Source organism: Spermophilus citellus, assembly GCF_964194105.1.
Source record: "Spermophilus citellus genome assembly, chromosome: 1".
Lineage (NCBI taxonomy): Eukaryota > Metazoa > Chordata > Mammalia > Rodentia > Sciuridae > Spermophilus > Spermophilus citellus.
Window position 1 is genome coordinate 82,689,341 of NC_138182.1, and position 12,639 is coordinate 82,701,979.

Genomic DNA, 12,639 nt, shown 5'->3' on the forward strand with positions numbered 1-12,639 from the left:
ACCATGTATTTCCTGTTCTTTCTGTTTCATAACTTGTTTTATTGCCACCTCCAGAAGCCCTAGGACTCTATTCCTGTCTGTAGCGTGGGATGGTATATAAGTTTTTATTACCCAATCCTTCTTTGAATCTCATATTTTGTGTTACTCCTGTGTATATGTACACAATTAAGTATGTTTTTCTCATAATCTGTCTCATGTTAACCAAAAAAATGTATTATAGTGGAGAGGAAAGCCCCTGGTTCCTCCCCAACACAGTCAATTCTGTGAGGCTTCTGGGGGAATCCCTGACTTAGTACCTGCCCATCCTTAAGAGCAGTGCTGTGGTTTTAAAACAAGTCCACAAATTCTTTAATACATTTTCTGTCTAAAGGGAAGCCTAATTTTCTTCCTCCTAAATGCGGACTGTACCTAAAGACTCTAGTTAATAGAATGTGGTGGAAGTAATGTTAGACTTCAAGGCTAATCCATGAAAACCTTGTAGCCTCTGACTTGCTTTCTCTTGGATTATTTGCTCTGGGGGAAGCCAATGACCATGTCATGAGGACACTCAAACATCCATGAAGAGGCCCCATGTGCTTTGGAACTGATGACTCTTGGGAAGCATATTCTCCAGTCACAGGCAAAGCTTCAAATGACTGTGACCCCAGCAGACATCTTGACCTCAACTTCACCAGAGACCTTGGGTGGGAACCTTTCAGCTAAGCAACTCCTAAATTCCTAAAGCACAGAAACTGTGATATAATAAATGTTTCTTGCTTTAAGCCACTAGCTTTGGGAGTAATTTATTAAATGGTAATAGATATCTACCATAATTAAGGAATGCTCATTGTTCTCGCTAAATTTCCTGGGCTTTGGAACTCATAATGCACATACCAACTTTGTTGAAGGGAGGTGTCTGTCCAGAGATCACTAAAACTAAACTCCAAACAGGGTTCAAGATGGTCAGAAGCCAACATTACTGTTCTTCCCTTGCTTTCTGAGTTCAGGGGAGAGAAAATCTTACCAAATTTCTCATACCAGGATCTCCAACACAGTGCAAAGTCTCATTTTCTAGTCACTTCCCATAGGCCCTGGCCAGGACTTGCTCAAGATAGACACAGGAGTTGAAATTGTGAAGAAATGGAACAGAGTTATCTATAAGTTGTCATATTTCATGAATATCCTGTATAGTATATACTTAAAAAAAGATATTATTAATCTTTTATTGCCACAAAATAAAGTCATTAAAAGTTAGTTGAAAATGTTTTAAAGGCATACAGTAAATGAGAAAACAGAATAACATTTTTTTTTCACTTTTTAGTTTATACATTTTTCAAAAACGAAGTATAAAGAGTGGCCAACATTTCTTGTATTAATGCCTTTGGACCATCAATAAATTTTAAAATACTCATTGCAACATTAAAATTATAGGAAAATATGCAAAAAAGAAAGAAGGAAAGATGCAAAAGCTAAATAAAACAGTGATCATGAAAATCCTCCAGCAGCCAGATGTAGAGTAGGAAATATTCTCAGTCACTAGTAGCTTAGCAAATCCTTGCTTTCCATTTGTGTCAATCAGTAAATATATATTTGCATAGTCTTGAAACAAAAAAAAAAAGAAAAGAAAGAAAGAAAAAAAGATCAAAGTCTTTTTGTTTTTTGCTGTTCGTAACTACCAAAATATACATTTGCTATTTGCATCCAGCATTAAAAGCATTCCTTTAAATTTTTTGTTACTATATATTCATATTTTCGTAGCTAAAATATTGAAGAAACTAATGCATAAATAGTAATGTGATTTGATCTTAATTTTGTAAGGTTAGGTTTTTTTTTTTTTTTTAGTTCTTTTTTGGAGTATTGGGGATTGAACCCAGGGGCGCTCTGCCACTGAGCAACACCCCCAGCACTTTTCATTTTTTATTTTGAGACAGGATGTAGCTAAATTGCTCAGGCTGGTCTCAAACTTGCAATTCTCCTGTGTTTGCCTCTGTAGTAGCTGGAATTTCAGGCATGCACTTAGTTTTTATTTTAATATTTTAAATGTGAGGCTAGTTTTTATTTTAACATTTTATTTCAGCCTATTTTCAATTAAATAGCAGTTGCATTCTATTAATTAACAAATCCTGAATTGATTGTAGCTCTGGATCTTATAGTGAGTAACTTGTTTCTTCTATCACTTTTTGAAGTGACCTTGGAAAAGTCATTCTACTTGACATCTGTTAATTTTGTCTTCTGTAAATATGAAGATAATGATCTAGTTTGTCCCTAATCTCTGATGCACTATATAAAATTTTAAATATTTATTGAGTGAATTGCTAATTATATGCAAGGATATAAAGAAATAGGAAACCTAATTCTTACCCTAAAACAGATTAAAATCTATTTTGCAAAAAAAAATTCATGTTATTATAAGTACAAGGTCATTTAAGTATTAGAAATGTTTGGAGGGAGAGGTAAATGGAGACTGTAGAAGTCATGGAAACTCAAAGGAAACATAAAACAATATAAATCTAAAGAATCTGAATGTTAATGAAAAACCCCTCAAACCTTGTAAGTTCATTATTTCTTCATCAGCTCCTAGTAAATCTTATACAATGGCAACTTGCATTAGTTTTGAGTATTGTTGTGTGCTTTTTGTGTTTTATGATTTAAACTTGTCTTTTGAAGCTCCCACTCTAACTTAAACTAATATTTACTGTCTGAAAAATGATGTGCAAACATGGATTAATATATTAAAGGAAAAAAATCAATTTCATTCTTGTTAAAATATTGACTGTTTTAAAGTCACATCTTTTAGCATGCCAAATAATCTTCTAACTCATTTTGTAATAAATTCCTCTTTCTTGGTCAAAGAGACAGGCAAAGTCAATTAGATTCTCTATCCCCATAAATTTGAGTCTTGAGCAGAGGTTCCCTGGGTGGGAGATTGTCACTGAATCATTTGAATGCAAGAGAATTCTACAGAAAAGTTCCATGAATAGATAAATTTTGGTTGCTATGATCCTTAGGGGTGTGTTGGTTCCTGTTGACTTGAAGTCTTGTTCAACATTTCCATTGAATATTATGAGTTACTTAAGTCGTGTTCAAAAGAAGAATCTTTTTATGGAACAAAATCAACTTGAGTATTTATTAAATTAATGATGGAGTGAAATTAAAAGCTGTGTCGCAAGCTTTGGTTTGTGTTTTTTTGGGCTATGTATCAATTAATGTGACTTAGTGACTTAAAAACATTTTATTACCTCTCACCATTCTGTGAGTTACTGGGGAGTTCTTTTGGTTTAGGCTGGCTGGGCAAGTTGGGGTTTTGGTTTGTCTCATTCACGTGACTGGTGATTGGCAGATTGGTTCTAGCTGGGACTCCTTCACATGGTAGATCTCCATTGAGCTCCTGAGATGACAAGCCCTAATGTGCAATCACTTTTTAAAATGTTGCTTGTATCACATTTATTTTTATAACATCATATTTACTTTAATCTGATTAGCCAGAATATATCACTTTGCTAAGTCTAGAATCAGTGTGGGAGGAAACATCTCAAAGTCATGAATATGGGAAATATAAACAGATTTGGGGACCATTAATGATAGTCATTTACCAGGGCCTTAGAAATATGAATGTAGATAACCTTTAAACTCCTTTACCTTTCTAGCCCCTTAAAATATAAATCAATTCAACAACAAACAAAAAATTTGTAATTCTTTTTAAAAACCAGTTTTTTTTTTGTTGTTGTTCTTTGGAAAATGACAAATATCAAAGGAAGGCTATTTAAAAAAAAAATCTCTTTTCTGGACTAATGTTCCGCTTTGTGGCATCTTCAAAGACAGACGAGTGTCAAATAACATGAGCATCATTACTACTGCAGAAGAAAAGAAGTGATAAATGACAATTTTAAAAACGTCATATGTATTACAAGTTGGATTCTGGAAATAAAATTGTGTATGGAAAAAAAGCTTTTCCCTTCAAGGAATCTAATCTTTTCTAAAGTTTAAAAATTTTACTGATACATTATAATTAGTGGGATTTGTTATTACATATTAATAATGAACACAACAATAATTTAGTCAATTTTATTCCTCAGTACCTCCCCTTTCAAGGAAGTTAATGTGGTAGACAGACCAATATTAAAATCTGGTATGACATTATTATAATAGGGATAAACAGTCTCAACTTGGGCCCCCTAGGAGAAGGTTTCCTGGGGAAAGTGATTTTGAAGATAAGTCTTGAAGGATCAAGAGTTAAGGGAAGGGTGTGGTTGGTATGGTAAATGTTCTACACATATGGGTTACTTGTATAAAGAATGGAATGGAGGGGCTGAGATTGTAGCTCAGTGGTGGAGCACTTGTCTAGCATGTGTGAGGCACTAAGTTCCATCTTCAGCACCACATTAAAAATCAATCAATCAATCAATCAATCAATCAAAAAAAAAAGAGAATAGAATGGAGGATATCATGGACTGTTTATAGGAAGAGATTAAGGTTTTACAGGTCTTATACACCAAAATATTATATGGCTTTCCCACTTGATATTGAAAACAAAAATAACACCAACTGTAAAATACAGGTAGGAAAGTCCTTCTGTCTGATTTTTGTCATGTTTAGTTTGATACTTCAAAATATAAATTCTCTCTGTATATTCATGCTTTGGTTTCTTCACAAGTGAGTGTTCATCTCCATGCAATAATTCATCTGCTAGTAAGTATCCATCCTTATTTGGTATTTCACCAAAGGGAGACAGTGGTGTTCTCAGTATTGGCTGGTTGTCTTGCACATATTCTTCCCAACTTGAGTCTTGTCATACCTGAACTTTCCAAACTGAACAAATGCCAATGGTGTTTTCAGCACTACTTTTATAGAAGGGGTCTAAAACATACCAAAGCAGTACATAGCAAGAGAACTAGGAATTGTGCTATTTGTACACTGAGTTCTTTATTTTATTCCAAAGGAGAGGAAAAAAATTCTTACATTTTAGAAAAACACTAACAAAAATGTATGTGAACCTCACATATAGTTTTAAATTTTCTATTGGTCACATTAAAAAAATAAAACCAAGGCACAAACAAAAAATAGGTAAAATTAATTTCATTAATATTGTATATTTTATTTAACTGAACATATTCAAAGTATTATCATTTTATTGTGTGAATGATATAAAAATTGAGATATTTTACTTTATTGTTGCCATTATTGTTTCTAAGTGTTTGAAATCTGGTGCATATTTTACACTTAATACATACTACAATTCAAACTAGTAACATTAAAAGTGCTCCATACTCACACAATGCTGGTGCAGCTTTAAAAATTTAGATAGTGTCTCAGCCGGGAATGGTGGTGCATACCTGTAACCCCAGCATCTCCGGAGGCTGACAGGAGGATTGCCAGTTTGAGGCCAGCCTCAGTAACTTAACAGGACCCTATGCAATTTAATAAGACCCTATCTCAAAATACAAACTAAAAAGGGCTGGGGATGTAGCTCAGTGGTAAATTGCCCCTGGGTAAATCCCTGCTACCCCCAATGAATAAACAAAACTCAAAGAGAGTATATCATAAGGACATTTAATTGTGCCTGATATTTGTTATTCCAATTTTATCGGATATTTTTCTCTGTTCAGGTTCTGGTCCCCAAAAGAATGGATGTAAATTTCAAAAGCCCTAATACAGGTTCTACATCATTACCTTTGTACAGACAGTTTTGTCCTGAGGCTACTTAAGGAGCCAAAAAAAGCATGCAGAGGTGAAACTTCCTCAAATGAATATTTATTCCTTCTCCCACTCCAATTAGAGAATGAGAGGATAGGATATATACTTTGTGCTTTTTATTTTTTCTTCTGATTTTGGTGTACAGATTGAAGGCACTTTATACAATAAATGTTTGTTGAAATAAACAGGAATGAAATATGATAGAGACCTTATGAACAACTCTGTAGGGATCAATATATATATATATATATATATATATATATATATATATATATATATATATATGCATGTTAATACCTACTTGTTAGGGAACCCCAAGATGAAAGTTTGTGATCGCCTTTCTCTTGGGGGTGGCTTTCTTGAAGTATTTATCCTTACAACAGCTAATAGAATACCATATGTTGTAGGATAGATGAATAAAGCCCAGAGTTCTTGCCCCTCAGTCTGAGATGTCAGACTCTCCTCCAGGATCACATTTTATTCTCCAGTGTTCATTAGTTCCATGTCTATTAAGAATATACTAAGTGCTACAAATTTCTCTAGTCATTAGAGAAAGCTGTAAACAAGATAGGCGAAGTCTCTTTTCTCATGGTCTAGCCAGTCTGTTAGGCATTCCCAGATCTTTTTGTTTTTTCTAGGTCTCCCTGCCTTAATAAGTTTTTTAAATAAGTTTTTAAACTTCAAACACATTTAAAAGCTAAAAGAAGTGTAATCTCCCATTATCCGGTTTCACCAATAATGGACTTGTAGTCAATCCTGTTTCATTGATACTCTCTCCCCTTACTCCATTTTGAATTACTTTGATCATACGTATCACATCATGTCACTGAAAGTTTTTATATTGCCTCTCTCACATTAAGATTTACACTTACCTCTATCATATTTCATTATTTGTGGCAATTTGTACAAGATTTTATATATAAATGGGTGTTTGTAATGAATATGCAATATATGTACATATGAATCTTTATCCTTTTTATGTTTTGATTACTATTCATCATGGCCATATCCACATACAATATTTCCACAACAACTCTGCACTGGGGATGGAATCATTATAATTAATTATGGATATGAATAGATCGCCCAATGAGGAGTTGGTGATTATCCCCAAACTCTTTGATACCAGAAGTGCTCTGGTTCTATGAGGGGAAAATGGCAGTAGGTCTTCTGATCCCAGTATGTATCAATGACAATTGCTAAAGCATCTCCTACCTATGACATACTGATGAACCCAGCCTAATTCCATCTTAAGTTTGGGAACCATCTTGTCACAAAGTCATGAAAAGTTAATTTCTGTTTTACTATAAATTACTATGATTTCTAAACTTGTTTGGAATTGCTGCCCGTGCCTTGCACTCACCCATGCCTGGCTTCCCCTGACCAGATAACAACCCTCCCTGAAACCTCAGTGGCGCATCATAAATTCTGGTGTTGAAATCTAAATTTATTCCCTTCCTTGAAATGTTAAGCCATGTAGATCATTAACCTACTATCTGCCTTTGTATTATGCTTGTTAAAATCCTGTTATCTGTAAGTTCTCAAGACTCCCCCATTTTGCAACTTTTTGTGCTATAAAACTGTGTTCCTGGAGAGCTGGGGTACTGATCTCTAGCTCAGGGTTTTTGGGAGAGATAGCCCTGGCCAGCTCCAGTGTACACCAATACAAGCTTGCTTTAATTTGCTTTAAAATTGGAGTTGGTGTTCTTTTCTTTGCGTAGGGGTTTAACAATACCTCACCCCAGCAAGCATTATTCTTCTTTGCATTCTCAGATTAGAAAATATATTTCCTTTGTAACATAACCTTGATATTATTTCTAGGGAAATAAAAATTCTGGGTTATTATATTAAAGGACAATTACCGCCTTTATGTTTTTATTTTAAAAATTTCAAATTTAATTAAGTTCTCTGTGTGGTGTGCTCATGTTTTTAATTGATTTTGTCACACTGAAAATCCTTCAGGGGCTATTTTATTTTAAATAAAATTCAGTACAAAAATCTTAACATGATCTTTTTTCCCCCTCTAACTTGACCTACAGCTGTCCCCCTCCCCAACCTTGATACCTCCCACCTCTCGGGCCTTCTTTAAGATTGTGGATCTTATTTACCTCAGGAACATCCCACAAAACTATTATATGTGCCTGAAATGTTCTTGTCTCTATCTTGCTTCATGTGGCTGAGTTTTAAAACAATATTCCAACAGCATTACAGAGAGTAATACTATATCTATCATTTAGAACAGAAAACTGGAAGAAATAAGAAGGAGGTAAAATACCATAGAAAATACTCCTGGAATCAAGTTAAAAGATGAAGACAACTCATGGTAAAAAAAAAAAAAAACCATAGAGATACAGGTATGCTAGATAATACATCATTATCTTGCCAATCTAAATATTTTTTCCAGACTCTGTTTCCTTCCTATTTATAATGAAGCATATATCCTTCAATAAACTTTTTTTCTTTTTCAGATATTGTGTTAAGTGCAGGAAGTACAAAGAAGAATAAGCTTGAGTCTGAGTCCTTAAGGAGCTGAGAAAGATGAGAAAACTAAATAAAATGTTTTAACTCATACAGCCAGGAACAAAGGGGGAAAATACCTTGGTATAGGTTATCAGTGAGGAAATGGCATTTGAGAAACAAGGAAAGTCATCCCAGACAGAAGGAATAGTATGAACAAACTCACAGGCCTTTCAAAGAGCATGATGTGTTGGAAATGATAATTGGTTAACTAAATACTGAACATTTCAAATGTTCATGTTACTGAATAGAGAAAGTAGTCTACGGTGGTTGTTTTGTCTTCTTTGAGTAGTACCAATTATCACATTAGCTATTTTTCCATCTTTGAAATATCAAAGAAAATGAACCAGTGACATAATGTGGGATCAATAATTGATGTTTGAGGAACAGCATGCTAGAGAGCAACAATGACTAATGAGGGACTGGTAGCAAGCACTGTTCTTTGGATTTAGCTGAAGAGATTGCTGTCACCTATAGTGGGCAGGAAAGATTTAATGGAAATGATAGGGTTTCCCTTGGTTGTTCAAAAAATATAGTTGAACCTTATTATTTGCAGATTCTGTATTTGTGAAATATTTGGTGAAAAATTTGAGTCACCCAATGTTCATGTTCCCCGCTGAGGTTGAACAAGGGGATCCTCTGCCTTATTTTTTTTAACTCTCATACTGGAGACAAGTGTTCCTTCTCAGTCTCTTTATTACCATTTAAAAACAAAATTTTGTGCTTTTTTGTTGATAATTTTACTGTTTGAAATGATCCGAAAGTATAATTCTGGAGTGCTGTTTAATTATATGCAAGAAGGCTGTGATGTTTCTTATAGAGAAAAATACATGTATTACATAAGCTTTGATTAGGCATGAGTTATACTGCTATAGTTCAATGTTAATGAATCACCAATATATATATATTAAATAAGATGCTTTAAACAGAAACACAGAAATCACGATTATTTGTTGACCAATTGACAAAAATGTGACTAGAGGCTCACAGGAATCTAATCCTGCATTTCCCCTAGGAGAAATGGTTCTATATTTGCTAATTGAGGATTTGCAGATGTTTATGGAACCCAACTACTGTGATTAAGAACTGACTCTATATATCAGGGGCTGATGTTGAAGTAGAGGATTAAAGTTATAGTCAAAAGAAACAGATAATAGGATAATTATTAAAACAATGAGGGCTTTATTCATAGAAGCAAGCACAGGCTGATGTGAGAAGGACTATCACTTTAAAGCTGGAAGGTCAGGGATGGATTTTTGAAGGTGACTATATGCACTGAATTTTGACAGGTAAGTAGGAATCTTTCAAATGACAAAGAGAGGAACATTTTGCAATGGCTCAGTTTAGTGAGAGAACAGTTCTTTCAAGGAACTTAAACTAGTTCAGGATGACTAGGAAAAAAAAGGCTGAAAGGTTTTGATAGAAGTTTCTAGGCAACTAGGAAGGAGTTTGATACAGGAAAGGCTTTATACAGGATGTTAAAAATTCTGTTTATCCTGAATACAATGTGGAAGATGATGAAAATTTTAAGCTCTCTTTTTTGACATGATTAGAGCCAAGTTTTAGAATTATTGCTGTTAAAGGCAATGACGATGAAGGCAATTGAAGATGAACTGATATGAGGGCAGCTTAAAACACAGAGATTAATAAACTATTGCTATTGTTTAGGAAGAGCCAGAAAAGACCTTAAAACATGACAGTAGCATTGGTCTTAGAGAAGGATGGGAAAAGTTTGAGCAGTTAGAAAAAGAAGTGGAGGCATTCTTTGTGGGAAATAACATGAGCAATCAATTTACTTGGACTCTCTGGTATTTGATAGACGTTTGAAAGGCTTGTGTGGAGAACCAGAGTTATGGAACAGTTAGTGACTAGTTTGAAAATATTGGTGAAGTCAGACAGTGGAAAGGCTATAAAACAAAATAAGATTTCATTCTCTCAACAACATTAAAATTATAAATTTTATTATAACATATGCAACATAACACTTATCATTTTAATTATACAATCCAATGGCATTTAATATATTCAAAATGTTGTGCAAACAGCAACACCATTCCTCTTTATAATAACTCTTATCATTCCAAACTGAAATGCTATCTCCAATGAAAAATAACTGATGTCCTTTTCTCCCTGCCTCCTTTTTCATGTCTCATTCTTGGGAACCACCTTTCCATTTTTCTCTCACTACAATAACTCTAGAAACCTCAAGTAAGTAAAATCATGAATGTTTGTACTTCTGTTTCTGGCTTATTTCATTTATCTAAATCACTTAACACTTGGTTATTCAGTAGCTGGATTCTAATTTTCATTCTACTCTAGATTCTATATTTTAGAATAAATGTCTAGCTTTGTACTTGATTTTTTTTTCCACTTAATGCTTAAGGGCATTTCATTCTAGGAAATTATAAACTCAGAGTTCATAAGGACAATTTAGTCTACTACTGGGTCTCCCATACAGAACTTTATTGGTCTATTAACTGTCTTCAGTTTGTGAATATTTTCATTTCAATTATAGTTCATGAATTTTAGACCCTTTGCAAAGTTCCATTTAGTCTTAACGGGAGCATAAAATAAATAGAACTCAGGAATCAAACTTGAAGGGAAGTTTACTTTCTGAGGATGTGATATGAAAGCTCTCTTTTTTGATACAAGGTAATTTCTCTTGAGATAGAGAAATCCGCTCTACTTTAAAAGGAACACCCCACCGCTTATCTTTCAGGTAAAGTTACTTCAGGAAAAGTTACTTCAAGTTTTGTCTTGGGGGCATCCCTAGGTCATTAGGGTTTTGTCTATAAGTCGAGTAATTTTGGAGAGGACACTAATCCTTTGGAGAGTTAGTGGTTTAGCTTAGGCTAGCCCGTGTTTTCCAATCTCGTCCACATCACGCAGTATAAGGTTTTGGTAGGATACTAAGGTAAACATGCGCAGCAGACCGCTCTCAAGGGGCTCTCCACCCCGCTTATTCTTGCCAGTTGACACGCGACAGCCCTCATACTGAGGGTGAGCTGAAGCTCTCGCAGATTCTGCCTTTCGGATCTCGTAATCAGGTTTCGTCTTTAGCCTTTAAGAGAGCCACAAGGTAAAACGGAACCAGGCACGCAAACCACGCAGACACGCACAAACCAAACCATCCTACTTGTCCAGGGCGCACTCCGCCGAATTTACGTCTCTTCCCGACAGCCTCCGGGAGTCACCGCGAGACTTCATTAATTCTCGCGAGATTTATCGGCAGCCATCTTCTTGGGGGTGCTGGGAGCCGGGAAGACCCCCCGAATCGTTTCCATTGAGCTGCCCTTCGTCTTCGCTTTTTTAACTTTTGCCTCTTGCGTTGCCAACAAGCACCTAGTCCCGAAGCTCAGAGGAAGCCCGGGTCTAAGCGCGTTTCGCGCTCCCGGTTCGGGAAGACTCGCTGGGGAGTAGGGAAGGGGGAGGGCCCGGGCAAACCGTTGCTGCCTCAGCCCAAGCCGGGGTCCGGGAACGGGGAGCTCCTAGCACCCCGAGGACTCGCGGCCTGCGGCGATCCTCCGCGGAGCTGTTCGCCGATCGGGGCTCGCGGGAACCTGCCACCGGCGCCTCCCACCGCGGCCCGCGCGGGCGGCGCGCGGAGGAGGGGGCGGGGGCAGCGGCGGCCGTAGCGGCCGCGACCTGGGCGGGCGGAGGAGTGTGACGGGCCTCGGGGCCCCGTGGATGGTTTCTAAAATGATCATTGAAAACTTCGAGGCACTCAAGTCCTGGCTCAGCAAGACTCTCGAACCCATGTGAGTATCCGGGGGATATCTCCTTGCAGAGATAGCTGTGGTGGATAGGCAGACACTTAGATCTGTGGTGTTTCCCCAAAGTGCCTGCGGTGGAGGCCGAAACGGTGATCAGAGGTCCCAGGGCTGTTTTCTCCTCCGCCACTCTCGCGTCCAGGTCCAAGTATAACGGCGATAGCCTGAGCTGAGCTTTATTTTATTAGGGAGCTGAATTTTGAACCGGTGTGTCTCTCGTTTTCCCGTTATGTGTAGACCGACCTCAACCTCCTCGCACACACGTTTTCTGAGGGCCTCAAAATCCGTTTCTTTTTCTTTTAGTGAATTCGAGCATAATTTCCTGCCCTAAGACTATTTCACTTTTTAAAAAATGAAATGGATGGCCTCTATTAGACATTAGGACAGTTCTAGTTAAATATCTCATGTTTCACCTAAATACAATCACTAAAAGAAAGGCCACGTCTCCCATGTGCTGTCTGGCTCATCTGCACCACTTCTCTTAACTGATTGAAGATGTAACAGGTGCTAGGGTTCCCAGTAAAATTCCCTTTTCCCGCCTACACGTTTGTTCACTTGGAGAGGTGGGAGAAAATTCAGTCTCCATCCATCTGGAATATTAGTTAAGTGGAATGCTGTAAGTGGCCTGGGCTTACGGGTGAGTTTAGAGTTCCGAAATGTCTTCTGTTGGAAATTTTAA

At 36.6% G+C, this 12,639-nt stretch overlaps 1 protein-coding gene across 8 annotated transcripts in view; it reads left to right on the top strand.

The window, feature by feature from the left end:
* The first annotated feature begins 10,212 nt into the window (after positions 1-10,212).
* The window catches only part of RBM26 (RNA binding motif protein 26), an 86,931-nt gene continuing 84,504 nt past the window's right edge, over positions 10,213-12,639 (top strand). For 3 of the 8 annotated variants that reach the window (XM_081283111.1, XM_081283112.1, XM_081283113.1), the window contains exon 1: positions 10,213-11,948. In XM_081283111.1, coding sequence (XP_081139237.1) covers positions 11,878-11,948 — 71 coding nt within the window. In that variant the 5' untranslated portion in view covers positions 10,213-11,877. The remainder of the gene's footprint in view (positions 11,949-12,639) is intronic. The other 5 variants (XM_081283108.1, XM_081283109.1, XM_081283114.1 and 2 more) reach the window with 3 other exon arrangements.